This window comes from Nycticebus coucang, chromosome 22 (genome assembly GCF_027406575.1).
Source record: "Nycticebus coucang isolate mNycCou1 chromosome 22, mNycCou1.pri, whole genome shotgun sequence".
NCBI classification, from domain to species: Eukaryota; Metazoa; Chordata; class Mammalia; order Primates; family Lorisidae; genus Nycticebus; species Nycticebus coucang.
In genome coordinates this window covers 53691160-53706030 of record NC_069801.1, presented here as the reverse complement: position 1 = coordinate 53706030, position 14871 = coordinate 53691160, and the positions used below count along the sequence as shown (strand labels likewise).

Sequence of the window (14871 nt, the reverse complement as noted above, 5' to 3'; positions counted from 1 at the left end):
ACCCAAGAAAGAACTGAAGGTTTGATTTCCAGTCACTGGCAGACTTTGAGACTCTGCCAGCAGGGAGTGAAGGCCAAGGCAGGCTATAAACTGCCCGCAGGGGCGCTGAAGATACCCTCCAACACATACAGTGCCTCTCAGCAAAGGGTGGTGTCGCGACTACATAAATGATCACACGAGACACGGATTGACAGGACACGCTGCAAGAGGTGAGGCTAATCATAGGTGCAGGATAGCGCTGAGCACTTAACACATAATAGGTGGAAGGATTACTAAGCAAAGATATTCAGGGGCTGTGTGCTTGGGGAAATGATCTCCATAGGTGCCAACAGAGTATGTACTCAAGGAAACGGTCTTCAAGGGTGGTAAGGAAATGATCTTCAAAATACTACTGCAATTTTTCTCCACTAATCCTTTAAGGAACTGTCATAAAGTGGTTCATGTTTCACAATAGCCTTACTACTACAGGACTGAACTTTGCTCCTCCAGGATTACTGAGTTACTTGGTAGCTCGCCTTCCACATCACAAGAGATTTCCAGGCTTTCCAGGAGAACGTCTTGTTCTCAGTAATTCCTCAGATGAGTTATGATATTGGTGACTGATGTAGTAAGTATGATGTCTAATCCTCTATAGGGTAGGGGACTCATTAATTAGGGCCTTTGAGGAAATGTCTGTCTCATCATAAACTAATCATCAATTTAGCCAATGAGAGATTTCAACAGCCATATATGAAGAAGAACACAGATTTTATGGAATTAGTTCAGGAAAATTACCCAGCAAACATACAGAACCAGCAACAGCAACATACGACAATTATAAACTCTAGGTGCCTACCCAGGTGGCCACGTAAACCGAGTCATTCGAGAAGGCCAACAAGTGAAAATAAATGTCCATCGACTAATAAATGAACAGCATACTTCATACGATGAAATATTTTTCAAGCGAAAAAGAAAAATCCTAAACTTTGGAAGCACCTTAAAAACATTATACTAGATGAAAAAAGTGAAATACAAAATGTCACCTCCTATATGATTCCATTTATCTGAAATGTCCAGAATACAGAAGGTGGATTAGAGGGTGCCAGGGGTTAGGAGGGGCAATGGGGATGACCATCAGTGTGTACAGCATTTCTTTCAGAGCTAATAAAAAAAGTTCTGGAATTGGTGATGACTATGAAACTTTGTAAATAGACTAAACGCCACCAAAGTATATACTTAAAGAGGTTATGGGACGGTGCCTGTGGCTCAGTTGGTTAAGGCGCCGGCCCCATATGCCGAGGGTGACGGGTTCAAACCCGGCCCTGGCCAAACTACAACCAAAAAATAGCCGGGCCTTGTGGCGGGCGCCTGTAGTCCCAGCTACTCGGGAGGCTGAGGCAAGAGAATCGCCTAAGCCCAAGAGTTGGAGGTTGCTGTGAGCTGTGTGACGCCACGGCACTCTACCAAGGGCAATAAAGTGAGACTCTGTCTCTACAAAAAGGAAACAGAAAAAAAAAAAAAAGAGGTTACGATATTTATGATATGAGAATTCCATCATTCACATCATCTATTTTAAAATAAATTTTTAAAAAACAATAAATAGGAAAATAACCTACATTTTGATTTCTAGCTCAGTGACTCAGTTATATCAGTGGCTCTCAACCTGTGGGTCACAACACACAGGAACTGTATTAAAGGGTCGCGGTATTAGGAAGGTTGAGAACCACTGAGTTCAAAAAACACAATTCTTCACAACAAGATAACTCCCAATTTAAAAAGCAGTACTTCTAACTTTTGGTTTTCAGCAGTCCGTTTCTGAGTTAGTTCATTTTTTATTTTTTGCAGTTTTTGGCCGGGGCTGGGTTTGAACCTGCCACCTCTGGCCTATGAGGCCGGTGCCCTACTCCTTTGAGCCACAGGCACCAAACTCTGAGTTAGTTTCTAGAGTGAACTCCACAAAAGTGAGCAGTAACAAGATGTTTAGGAAGGTCCATCTGAGACAAAACCAATTCACCTCCCTGTATTATTACACAGGCACCAGAAATTGTTTTTCTATCACTGCTACCTGAGACTGGAGTTTAATACATGACTGAAGAATGAACAGGTTATAAAAACTGTCAATCAAATTTAGATCCCTCCCAACAGGCCCAGATTCCTTAAGTACAGCTAAAAGATTTTCATACACTCACTTAAAAGTAATATTATTAGGGGGCGGTGACAAGATGGCTGACTGAAGCCAGCTTTCCACAGAGGCTCTCGTTCAGAAGGAGAGTTAAAGGACAGAAATTTAGCAAGTAACCTGGTAGATTAGAGCTGTGTCAAGAGATAAGATTGAAGAACACACATCAACCCTGCTGAGGCAAGCTGCGACCCCAAGGATACACACAAAAAGTACAAAATCCATCACCAAGCGGATGGGAGTCTTCTCCCTGATGAGAACGTCTCAGAGTGCCCCACAAACAAACGAGCAGAGTTCAAAAGTCCTCCCATTATGCTCCATGAGAGAGACCCTCTAAAAACTGGACCTACTTCCCCTACTAGGGTGGCATGGTGCTCTCCTGCCAGGCATAAAACTGTGTAAAACTGTATATATTCTCTACCTGCAATTATGAGCTCCCAGCACTCCCCTCCACTCTCACTCTGAGGTCTGGAGGCCTGTCCCCCAGGAGTCCAGATTCCTGGGTGATTTCTCAAGGGGTGTGGACAGGGCCTGGACTGCAGCTGGTCAGTGCTGATTCTGCAGCACAGGAGTGAGGAGAGGACAGTCAGCTGAGAGGGAACCACGCCAGAGCAGCAGCTGTTTTTTGGCAACAATAGGGATCACCCCCAGGTATTCTGGAGTCACACCCCCTGTCTATCTGGGTAACCAGAGGAGGCCGGGCATCTTCTCAGGTGGCAACCACCAGCGGTAGAACGCAGGGACTAGAAAATGCATGCGCAGAGCCAGAAGATTCCCAGGGCAGGGCTTTACTGAGAGGACAGAGGACAGCTTTACTGAGCCTAAGACACACCCAGCCCCAAGGAGATCATCAGCCTAAACAAAGGAGGGCAGGCAGAGGCTGGAACTGACAGGTAACTGTGCTGGCAGTACAAACTATAGCAGCACAGACACAGCCTGAGGCACAGGATCTGGGAACTCAAAATAGCTTCTCTTCTGCAGGGGAATTTAGCAGGGAAAGAAACAAATTCCCGCAAAGTTGTTCTACTCTGTCAGTAACATCAATCAGGGGCAGGGCTGCAACTGAGTGAACAGCCCCAGCCTCCCGAGATTGTCAGACCTCACCTCCCCCTGCCGGAGGGTGTAAGGGAGCAGCGGCCTGGCTGAGCACACATAGATCTCCTTGTGATTCAGGCAGGTGCAAACCCCTGGAGTATCTGCTCATTAGAGGCAACTGGGTCTCAGCCCTGCAGGGTTATCAGTGACTGGGTGTGACAGAGATTCAACGTAGGGAAGGAGGCATCAACCTTCCCAGACTAATCTATTTCCTGGGTGGGTCCTCCTAACTTCACGGAGCACTGGAGCAAGTCATAAATTTGAGTTGTCAGCAGACCCGTGCAATCTAGTTGCCAGAGACCTTTTAAACTCTCCCACCTGAAACAGGTGCTGACTGAGACAACTGATTTGGTTCAATATATGTAAATCTATAAGTATAATTCAGCACATAAACAAATTAAAAAACAAAAACCCAGCTACTTACCATATTCTCTCAATCAATGCAGAAAAAGCTTTTAATAATATACAGCATCCCTTCATGATCAGAACACTTAAGAAAATTGGTATAGAAGGGATATTTCTTTTTTTTTTTTTTTTTTTTTTTTTGTAGAGACAGAGTCTCACTGTACCGCCCTTGGGTAGAGTGCCGTGCCGTCACACGGCTCACAGCAACCTCTAACTCTTGGGCTTACGCGATTCTCTTGCCTCAGCCTCCCGAGCAGCTGGGACTACAGGCGCCCGCCACAACGCCCGGCTATTTTTTTTTGTTGCTGTTTGGCCGGGGCTGGGTTTGAACCCGCCACCCTCGGCATATGGGGCCGGCGCCCTACTCACTGAGCCACAGGTGCCGCCCAGAAGGGATATTTCTTAAACTGATAGAGGCCATCTATAGCAAACCCACAGCCAATATCATATTGAATGGAGTTAAATTGAAATCATTTCCACTCAGATCAGGAACCAGACAAGGCTGCCCATTGTCTCCACTGCTCTTTAACATTGTAATGGAAGTTTTAGCCATTGCAATTAGGGAAGAAAAGGCAATCAAGGGCATCCATATAGGGTCAGAAGAGATCAAACTTTCACTCTTCGCAGATGATATGATTGTATATCTGGAAAACACCAGGGATTCTACTACAAAACTCTTAGAAGTGATCAAGGAATACAGCAGCATCTCAGGTTACAAAATCAACATTCATAAATCGGTAGCCTTTATATATACCAACATTAATCAAGCTGAAAAAACAGTTAAGGACTCTATTCCATTCATAGTAGTGCCAAAGGAGATGAAATATTTGGGAGTTTATTTAACAAAGGACATGAAAGATCTCTATAAAGAGAACTATTAAACTCTAAGAAAAGAAATAGCTGAAAACGTTAACAAATGGAAAAACATACCATGCTCATGGCTGGGAAGAATCAACATTGTTAAAATGTCCATACTACCCAGAGCAATATACAATTTTAATGCAATCTCTATTAAAGCTCCACTGTCATACTTTAAAGATCTTGAAAAAATAATACTTCGTTTTATATGGAATCAGAAAAAACCTCGAATAGCCAAGACATTACTCAGAAATAAAAACAAAGCAGGAAGAATCACGCTACTGGACCTCAGACTATACTATAAATCAATAGTGATCAAAACAGCATGGTACTGGCACAAAAACAGAGAAGTAGATGTCTGGAACAGAATAGAGAACCAAGAGATGAACCCAGCTACTTACCGTTATTTGATCTTTGACAAGCCAATTAAAAACATTCAGTGGGGAAAAGATTCCCTATTTAACAAATGGTGCTAGGTGAACTGGCTGGCAACCTGCAGAAGACTGAAACTGGACCCACACCTTTCACCATTAACTAAGATAGACTCTCAGTGGATTAAAGATTTAAACTTAAGACATGAAACTATAAAAATACTAGAAGAGAGCGCAGGAAAAACTCTTGAAGAAATCTGTCTGGGTGAATATTTTATGAGGAGGACCCCCTGGGCAATTGAAGCAGCTTCAAAAATACACTTCTGGGACCTGATCAAACTAAAAAGCTTCTGCACAGCCAAGAACACAGTAAGTAAAGCAAGCAGACAGCCCTCAGAATGGGAGAAGATATTTGCAGGTTATGTCTCTGACAAAGGTTTAATAACCAGAATCCACAGAGAACTCAAACATATAAGCAAGAAAAGAACAAGTGATCCCATCGCAGGCCGGGCAAGGGACTAGAAGAGAAACTTCTTTGAAGAAGACAGGCATGTGGCCTACAGACATATGAAAAAATGCTCATCATCCTTAATCATCAGAGAAATGCAAATCAAAACTACTTTGAGATATCATCCAACTCCAGTAAGATTAGCCCATATCACAAAATCCCAAGACCAGAGATGTTGGCGTGGATGTGGAGAAAAGGGAACACTTCTACACTGCTGGTGGGAATGCAAATTAATACATTCCTTTTGGAAAGATGTTCGGAGAACACTTAGAGATCTAAAAATAGACTTGCCATTCAATTCTATAATTCCTGTACTAGGTATATACCCAGAAGACCAAAAATCACATTATAACAAAGATATTTGTACCAGAATGTTTACTGCAGCCCTATTCATAATTGCTAAGTCATGGAAAAAGCCCAAGTGCCCATCGATCCACGAATGGATTAATAAATTGTGGTATATGTACACCATGGAATATTATGCAGCCTTAAAGAAAGATGGAGACTTTAGCTCTTTCATGTTTACATGGATGGAGCTGGAACATATTCTTCTTAGCAAAGTATCTCAAGAATGGAAGAAAAAGTATCCAATGTACTCAGCCCTACTATGAAACTAATGTATGGCTTTCACATGAAAGCTATAACCCAGTTACAACCTAAGAATATGGGGAAGGGGGAGAGGGAGGGGAGAGAGAGGGAGTAATGGGTGGAGGGAGGGTGATTGGTGGGATTACACCTGCGGTGCATCTTACAAGGGGTACATGTGAAACTTAGTAAATGTAGAATGTAAATGTCTTAACACAATAACTAAGAAAATGCCAAGAAGGCTATGTTAACCAGTGTGATGAAAATGTGTCAAACGGTCTGTAAAACCAGTGTATGGTGCCCCACGATTGCATTAATGTACACAGCTATGACTTAATAATTTTCAAAAAAGTTGTATTATTAGCTTTGTCACTGTTCTAAGAGCCTTAAGTGTATTATTATCAGTTTCTAATATGCAGTTATCTTTAGACCTAAATCAGTGTCAGTTCCACATGGGTCAATCTGTGGCAATCCTCCAAATTCTTCTAACATACACAGGAATTGATGGACGCACACAGCTAGTGAACGGAAGAACCGTTATCTATGCTCAGCTGGACCGGAGACCCTTCACTTGGAACCACAACAGTAACACTAGTAAGCTCAAGTCACCTAAGGGGACACGAGTATGTGATTTCCAGGAAGACGGCGTCTGTTGTGTTTACAATCCATGCCTAGCACCTAGCCTAGGGTATTATACACAGCGGATGCTAAATATTTGTTGAATGAGTGAATGTAAAACTGATTAAATTAACAAAAAAATAATATTTTTAACTTCCAATGGCTTACTATCTTATAAAATATGTACAAAAATAATACTCAGTATATGCAGCATAAGAAATAGACAAAGTTGTGACAGGGGGCAGGAAGGGTAGACACGGAACTGACGGGACTATTTGGATGAGTGGACACGGCAAAGGTTTTGCATTCAGGCAAGTTCCAAGCTGATTCCCAGTTCTGCCCTTTATTAGTCATGTGATTTCAACAAATTTCAACAAACAAGTTTATCAACATGCAATATGTGCCAGATATTACACATTTTTTTCTGGTCCCTAATTTAAGGAACTTAGAATTTAATACGGGCAAAGAGATACATGTACAAATTATGACATGACTTTTCTAAGCTTCAGCTTCATGGCTTGTAATATTAGAATAATAGTTACCTATTAAAAATCAGTGTAATGGGCCTGGCATGGCAGCTTCCACCTGTAATCCCAGCACTCTGGGAGGCCACGTATGTGGACTGCCTAAGCTCGGAAGTTCAAGACCAGCCTGAAGAAAGCAACACCCTATCTCTATTAAAAATAGAAAACGTGGCCAGGCATTGTGATAGGTACCTCAAAAGTCCTAGCTACTCAGGCAGCTGAAGCAGGAAGTCACTTGACCCCAAGAGTGTGACGTTGCTGTGAGCCGTGATACCACAGCACTCTACCTAGGACTTCAGAGTGAGACTCTGTCTCAAAAAAAAAAAAAAAAAAGTGATAAAATAGGCCAAGGGTATAGCAAACTGCTTGGTATACAGTAATTAGTTGATAATTAGTAGTTCTTTTCCCTGTTAAATTGTATTTTATCAAATCAAAAATTCCCAAACATTAAAACTTGAATGTAGATAAGAACAATAACAGCTATAGATTCACATTATCATTTTAAGTAGAGATGAGTGACACTCTTTCATACCCTCTACCCATGTACTAACTTTTCAGTAGACTTACGCACACTTCATTGTAAATCCTGCAAATACACAAACATCTGTTTTGAAATAACCGAATCAATGCTTCCACTACTCTGGATTTATATCTGATACAAGCAGGTACAAGGAGCTCAGCTTGTCTAACTTGGTAAGGAAAAGCCAATTAAAAGAACTACTTATGCTAAAGCATTATGAACACAAAGGGGCTTTTTCCTGCTAAGTTCATTCCTACAACTAAATCTGGTGGCTCATTTACACTTCTACATTTTTATGTATGAGGCCTGGAATGCCGAAGAAAGGCTGGGGAATGAAAATGATACCTTAATTCAGAAGGAATCACCAGCCTGTGCTGGCCAAAGGAATTGGCAGAGGTCACGGAAATAACTACCTTAGCCATCGTTTAAATATTCCAAGAGTCAGAGGTCTCAATAGTCACTCTGGCTTATGACGAGAAGGGGGAGGGTTTCGCAAACAAACATGAATGGAATCTTAAGAATGAAAACCCTCTCGGAAATGTGACGGGGCAAGTAGAAGGCACGGAATCACCTTGCCACGTGTACATGACAGAAAGGTCACAGTCACCGTAGCATCAGCAAGAGCACATTCCAAAATTTCTCCCACAACAAAAAATCCTTCACGGTAAACCCACCAGCACCTACTGAATTCAAAAACGTGGCAAAACTTTTTGTGCTTTATGGCATCAATCATAGGCAAAATACCTAAAGCTCACCCTGTTTTCCCATTTGAAATTTCTTCAGATATTTTCTGAGCACGTACTATCTACCCACACTGCCCAGCAGTGTATATGGATTCATAATTGTAGTCACAATTTGAGAGGGAAAAGACACACTGACAAATAATAGGGTGGGAATGAATACAAGCAAAGGCAAAATGTTGACGTGGTGGACGTGGACACCCCTAACGCTGCTGGGGAAAGCAGAAAATTTCCCAAGGGAGGTGGCGAGTGAGCAGAATTTCAAAGGACAAATGGAAGTTTAAAAGCAGAAAGAACATCAAGGCAAAGAAAAATACAGACAAAGACACAAAGGCATAAAATCTATGTCATGCTTAAGGAACAAGGACAAGTTGAAAGTGGCCGAAGCACTGGTATGAGGATGAGGCGGCGAGGGCAGGGACGAGACCTCAGGAGTGAGCAGAGCTTTCCTACAAAGATGACTTTGCTAAGATAAAAAGTTTGGGCAGCAATCTGAGGTATATGAAAGATAAGTCATAACATCAGGTTTATGTGATAAGGCCAGTAAAAGACACTTACAAAGTGCCACAAAGTTAGCATAAAGCAAGCTTTCAATTAGCATCACTTCTATTACTAGGAGAAGACATTCACAGCAGGAATGGAAAGAATAAAATAATCACCGTATGTCTTTGATCGTTGATCGTTTCAGAGGGTCAACCTGCAGCATATGCATCAGGAGCGTGGCCACGGAACGATTGAGATATTCTGGGATGTAGAAAACCCCCCCTCGGATCTTCTTAAATAATGTTGGTACATGCTCATCATCAAATGGGAGGGTGCCACAGAGCAGAGCGTACAAGATCACACCACAGCTCCAGATGTCAACTTCAGGGCCGGCATACAATCTGCGAAAAACGACGACAGCAAAATACGAGATCTCCATGTGCCCTGCTTCTGTGTCCATGTGTAGAATAAAATAGATTCGGTGTGTATTGATTTCCAAGGTCTTCTAGGAAGTCCAGGGCCACTCACCAAGTCAATGGTTATACCCCAAAGAGAATAAATAATCAGTCTAACCAACGACTATTCAAGTTTGCCAAATGCATAGGGTGGTTTATTTTCTTACAAACTCATTTAACTGTAACTTACTAATTTAAACATGTTATATTTTCTGTGGTTGATTTTTGAGAGAAATATCAAAGTACACAGCCATAAATTTGAAAAAATAATACTACGGTGATAGGATAAATCTTTTTCCCACAAAACTATTACAAGAAAGAAAATGCACGTAGAATAGAATTATCATCCTTGGCACACCTATTTTAGAGAATATTTGAAACATGAAAAGTCCCTAACTAAACCTGTGTAAACAGTACTGACCCTGTATCACACTGTCCTGAGAACCTACACACACTCCTTCCAGTCTTATCATTTGCGAGCTCACAGGACTGAGATAAGCTTTGATCCACATAACCTACACCTGGAACATTATTCTTTTTTTCTCTCACCTTCTAGCAGGGGTCCTCAAACTGCAGCCCGCAGGCCACATGAGGCGGTGTGATTGTATTTGTTCCTGTTTTGTTTTTTTACTTCAAAATAAGATATGTGCAGTGTGCATAGGAATTTGTTCATAGTTTTTTTCTTAAACTATAGTCCAGCCCTCCAATGGTCTGAGGGACAGTGAATTGGCCCCTTGTTTAAAAAGTTTGAGGACCCCTGTATTAAAATTCCCAATAGCACATTACCAACTTTAAACCAGGTCTGGGGTAGCAAAGTAAAACACTACACTTCCAATGAAAAGAGCATAATCTATTTCTGCATAAATTGCCATCTGTCCTTTATATCATTTGCTGTACTGTCCAAACTCCTTGCAAAGGACTGAATGTTTATGTCCCCCCAAAATTCGTATGTTGAAATCCTTACTCCAGGATAATGGTATTAGGAGGGGAGGACTTTGGGGATTAGTGTCCTTTATAATAAAGACCCCAGTGAGCTCCTCACCCCTCCCACTGTGTGAGGTTACTGTGAAAACACAGCACTGTATGAGGAAGCTGACCCCGTCGGACACCAAATCGCTCAGTGCCTCGTTCCTGGACTTCCCGGTCTCCAGAGACTGTGATAGATAAATTACTGTTGTTGATAAGATACCCAGTTTATGGTATTTTTCAAATGGCAGCCCAAAGGAACTAAGAAACTCCTATACCTGCCCTGGGCAATAATACATTTTCAACATTTTCTATCATAGAATTCTTTGGACTTTCTAAATCACATGGGTGACACTGGTCACTGTAGAAAGACTCGAGGTTACTAATCTGTGTAAACATTATTTTATGATGTACCAATGAATTCATTACATGAATAATTACACAATCACTACTTGTATGGTTAAACGTCATGAAACAGCAATATTGTCCCCCCCCCAAATCTCATTCTTCCAAAGACAAAATCTAAAACAATACTCTATAAAATATGTAAAGTATTATTAAAGTATGATGGCTAATAAATTACACTAGCTTTATTTTAGCAAATGCTTACACTTCACCTGCATTTTTCTAAAATGAAAGATACATTAAATCAAGATCTATTTTAGTCATTTCTTAAGAGAAAAAAACTTCATACATACATTATAACAACAGCTAAATGAAGCATTTGGAACAATTTAATATAACCACAATAGTAATAAAATAAATGAACAATCTGTTTGTCTGTTTTTCTTTCTTTTTTTTTTTTCCAGACCATTTCACTCTGTCACCCTGGATAGAATGCCCTGGCATCATAACTCACAGCAACCTCAAACCCTTGAATTCAAGCAGTCCTCTTGCCTCAGCCTCCTGAGTAGCTGGGACTACAGGTGCCTGCCACAACGCCTGGCTAGTTTTCCCATTTTTAGTAGAAACAGAGTCTCGGGCTTCGTCAGGCTGTTCTCAAACTCCTGCCTCAGCCTCCCAGAATGCTGGGATTATAGACCTGAGCCACCACATTCTGCTCAAACAATCTGTTTCATGTTATATCATGTTATAAATCTTGCCTTCTACAGAGAACATAGTGTAATTAAATCTTATCAGAATGAAGGCAGGAGGACAAATCCTCCTTCTTCTCTGATAATTACCTGCCTGAGATGACTTCGGGTGCTGCATAATTTGGAGATCCACAACTCGTTCGTAGAAATTCACCATCTGACATCATATTAGACAGTCCTGAAAATGAAAGTAATGTTTACTTATCGCCAGACATGTTTTACAGTAGATATAGATAAAAATATGGGTAAAACCTCAAGTCTTTAATATTTCATACTATGACATAAAAGCTACAGTGCACCCTGTGTATGGAATTATATTTCCTTTCTTTTTTTTTTTTTTTTTTTGCAGTTTTTTTTTTGGCTGGGGCCGGGTTTGAACCCACAACCTCTGGTATATGGGGCCAGCGCCCTACTCCTTGAGCCACAGGCGCCGTCCTATATTTCCTTTCTAAATAAAATGTTGATTCACTTTACAAATGAGGTTTTAGAGACTACTACATTTTTATACTAAGTTTTCAAAAGCCTTTTTAAAAGTTCTGTAATTAGAAATCAGACAGGACCTAATTCATAAACAGACTATGTTTTAAGTTCAACATAGGAAAAAATTATCTACTGAATAAAAAGTCTACTTGAACTATAGTACTAAGTGAGTTTCATGATTTAGAGAAGGAAAAGAAATAGACAAACTACTTTCCTGGTTTTTAGATTAAAGATAAAGCAAAGATGAAAATTTTAAACAAGTAACACTAAACCTTGGCATCATTCTCTCTCTCTGCGTCACCCAGTGTTTTCAACTGTTTTATCTCACAGCACACGTTTAACTATCTCTATAGTTAAACTTCTGCACCACACTTAGATGATGTTGATCAAAAAGAGAAAAAAAAAAAAAAAAAGAACATACTTACTGTGCTTTGAACTTCTTTTGAAAATAATTTAATTAATGATCTTTAGAAATTCTGGCAGCACACCTAACATCCTCTGGCAGTGCCCCAGAATGCTACGGCACACCGTTGAAAATCACTGCTATAATCTCCCACTTTCTAATCTTTATCTTGAAAACTCTGCTATGAGATCCTTTCCAAGCCTGTTAATCCCACAAAGTATGTGGAGCTTGAAAATCACATTTTACCTTTTACCTCTAACCAAAATCGCTATTCTCTAATCGGGTCGTTAAAGATGTCACCCAAAGACTCATTGGCCTTGGATCAATTCAGAAAGGCTATAAAACTTTTTCCAAATTGTCATGTACCTCTATTTGCATTCATTATGCAAAGTGTGGCATACTTTTATCAGATTTTCAAAGGAGTTTGGGACTTCTCTCCTCCCTCTCCAAAAAAAAACCACATTTATGTATCATTTCCTTATCAGGACATGCAGTTGAAAGGGTTTATCTTAGTAATAGCCCCCTTACGTCTCTAAAAGGTATCTGCAATTTTTTAAGTGCATTTGAACGCATAAAACAAGCTACTGAGGAGACATCAACTGATCTGTTATTGGTACAAGATTTACAAAGTTGAAATGTAAAGGGAGGCCAGTACGTTTCTGAACAACCCTGGAGTTACACACCAAAATCAGCTATCTTTGCATTCATGTGTGCGTCCAACAGCACGTTCTCTGGCTTCAGGTCTCGGTGAACCACCATGTGCCTGTGGCAGTAATCCACGGCAGACAGGATCTGCTGGAAGAGCCGCCTGGCTTCTATCTCTTCAACCTATCAAGCAGAAAAGAAACTGCACTAAGAGTATATGGGATATCTATTTAGCACAAATTTTTATTTCACAATTACCTTACGTATAACTAAACAAACTAAAATTTCTGTTCCAATTCTCAACAAACCAGAAAAAAACAAAAAACTTGTCAAAGCTCAATATGTCAATAGACCAGTAGGACGGTTTTTATACAGTAGGCAGTAGCCATTTAATTTTTTCTTTCTTTTTCTTTTTTCTTGAGACAAAGTCTCTCTCATTCTGTCCCCCTGGGTAGTGCCGTGGCATCATAGCTCACAGCAACCTCAAGATCCTGGGCTCAAGCGATTCTCCTATCTCAGCCTCCAAGTAGCTGGGACTACAGGTGCCTGTGACAACACAACTAACTTTTGTATTTTTAGTGGAGATGAGGTCTCACTCTCGCTCAGGCTGGTCTTGAACCTCTGACCGCAAGCAATCCTCTCACCTCGGCTTCCCAGAGTGCTGGGTTATAGGCATGGTCCACTGTGTTCAACCTTAAATTTCTATTAACATTTTAAAATATGCACAATGTCTTGGGGGAACTGACAGTCAAAGAAACTAAAACAGAATTTATGTGAAAGTATAAACAAAATTAAGTGGAACATATTTTCTGTAATCGGTATTTCAGAAGGTAGTTTTTTTAAGAAAAATTTTGTCTAATACTCTATGTCTAGTCACACCTTACTACAGAAGCAACTCTGGTTTGAAGGCATCTGGGCAGTTTGTTCTGTCCCAACACTTTCCTCTTTCTTAGCTTAGAAGGCTGCGTGCACCAGATCGTACACTAACTCACCCGTCCATGTTTGCAGATGTAGTCGAATAATTCGCCTCCAGACACATATTCCATTACCATAAAAAAATCTGTTGGCGTGCTGATCACCTGGTATCTTTTTTGTAAATAAAAAAAGTTACCAATGTTACTTTAACCCAAAAACAACCTACTATACTTACTTTGGCTACAATTTCATATTCCAGTGTTTTATAATATTTTAAGATGGCAAATTATAGGTTATCAGAATAATCACAGTTGTAAACACAGAGCACTACAGATTATTCTGCCTCCCGAGGTTCTTGCCCTTGCCTGTAGAATCCTCCCTTCCATGTTTACATCATTCTTTACTCTTCAGCAACTAAGTAAAGCATTAGTTTCTCCACCTAAACGAAAATGTGTTCACAAAGGAGATGAAGTATCATGTACAACTCATATGTAAATATTTATATGAACATAAATAAAAATACTCTCAGACATGTAAAAATGATACCACAGAGAGACAATCAGTAAAATATATAAGTGGAAAAATAACCCTTTCTTCTGCAACTAAAAATGTAAGAAAAAAAATGGAAAAGGGGCGGCGCCTGTGGCTCAGTGAGCAGGGCGCCGGCCCCATATGCCGAGGGTGGCGGGTTCAAACCCAGCCCCGGCCAAACTGCAACAAAAAAATAGCTGGGCGTTGTGGCGGGCACCTGTAGTCCCAGCTACTCGGGAGGCTGAGGCAGGAGAATCGCCTAAGCCCAGGAGTTGGAGGTTGCTATGAGCTGTGTGATACCACGGCACTCTACCCAGGGCCATAAAGTGAGACTCTGTCTCTGCAAAAAAAAAAAAATCAGAAAAGGACAGCGATTTACTATGAGTAACTCAAGAGAAATGCTAATTATACTGTATAGACTTATGTTGAATCTAATTGAAACAAACCAACTTTAAAAACCACATATGAAACAATCATGTAAGCCCAAAAGCTATACCATGGTGGATAATATAGGTCA

The 14871-nt window shown here is 40.6% G+C and overlaps 1 protein-coding gene across 2 annotated transcripts in view; it reads right to left on the bottom strand.

The window, feature by feature from the left end:
- Window positions 1-14871, bottom strand: part of PRKAA2 (protein kinase AMP-activated catalytic subunit alpha 2) — an 86467-nt gene that overhangs the window by 14673 nt on the left and 56923 nt on the right. Inside the window, exons 3-6 of one of the 2 annotated variants that reach the window (XM_053576287.1) lie at window positions 13901-13994; window positions 12947-13091; window positions 11471-11558; window positions 9042-9266 (exon numbers count right to left, since the gene is read on the bottom strand). In XM_053576287.1, the coding sequence (XP_053432262.1) occupies window positions 9042-9266; window positions 11471-11558; window positions 12947-13091; window positions 13901-13994 (552 nt within the window). The remainder of the gene's footprint in view (window positions 1-9041; window positions 9267-11470; window positions 11559-12946; window positions 13092-13900; window positions 13995-14871) is intronic. The other variant, XM_053576288.1, reaches the window with a different exon arrangement.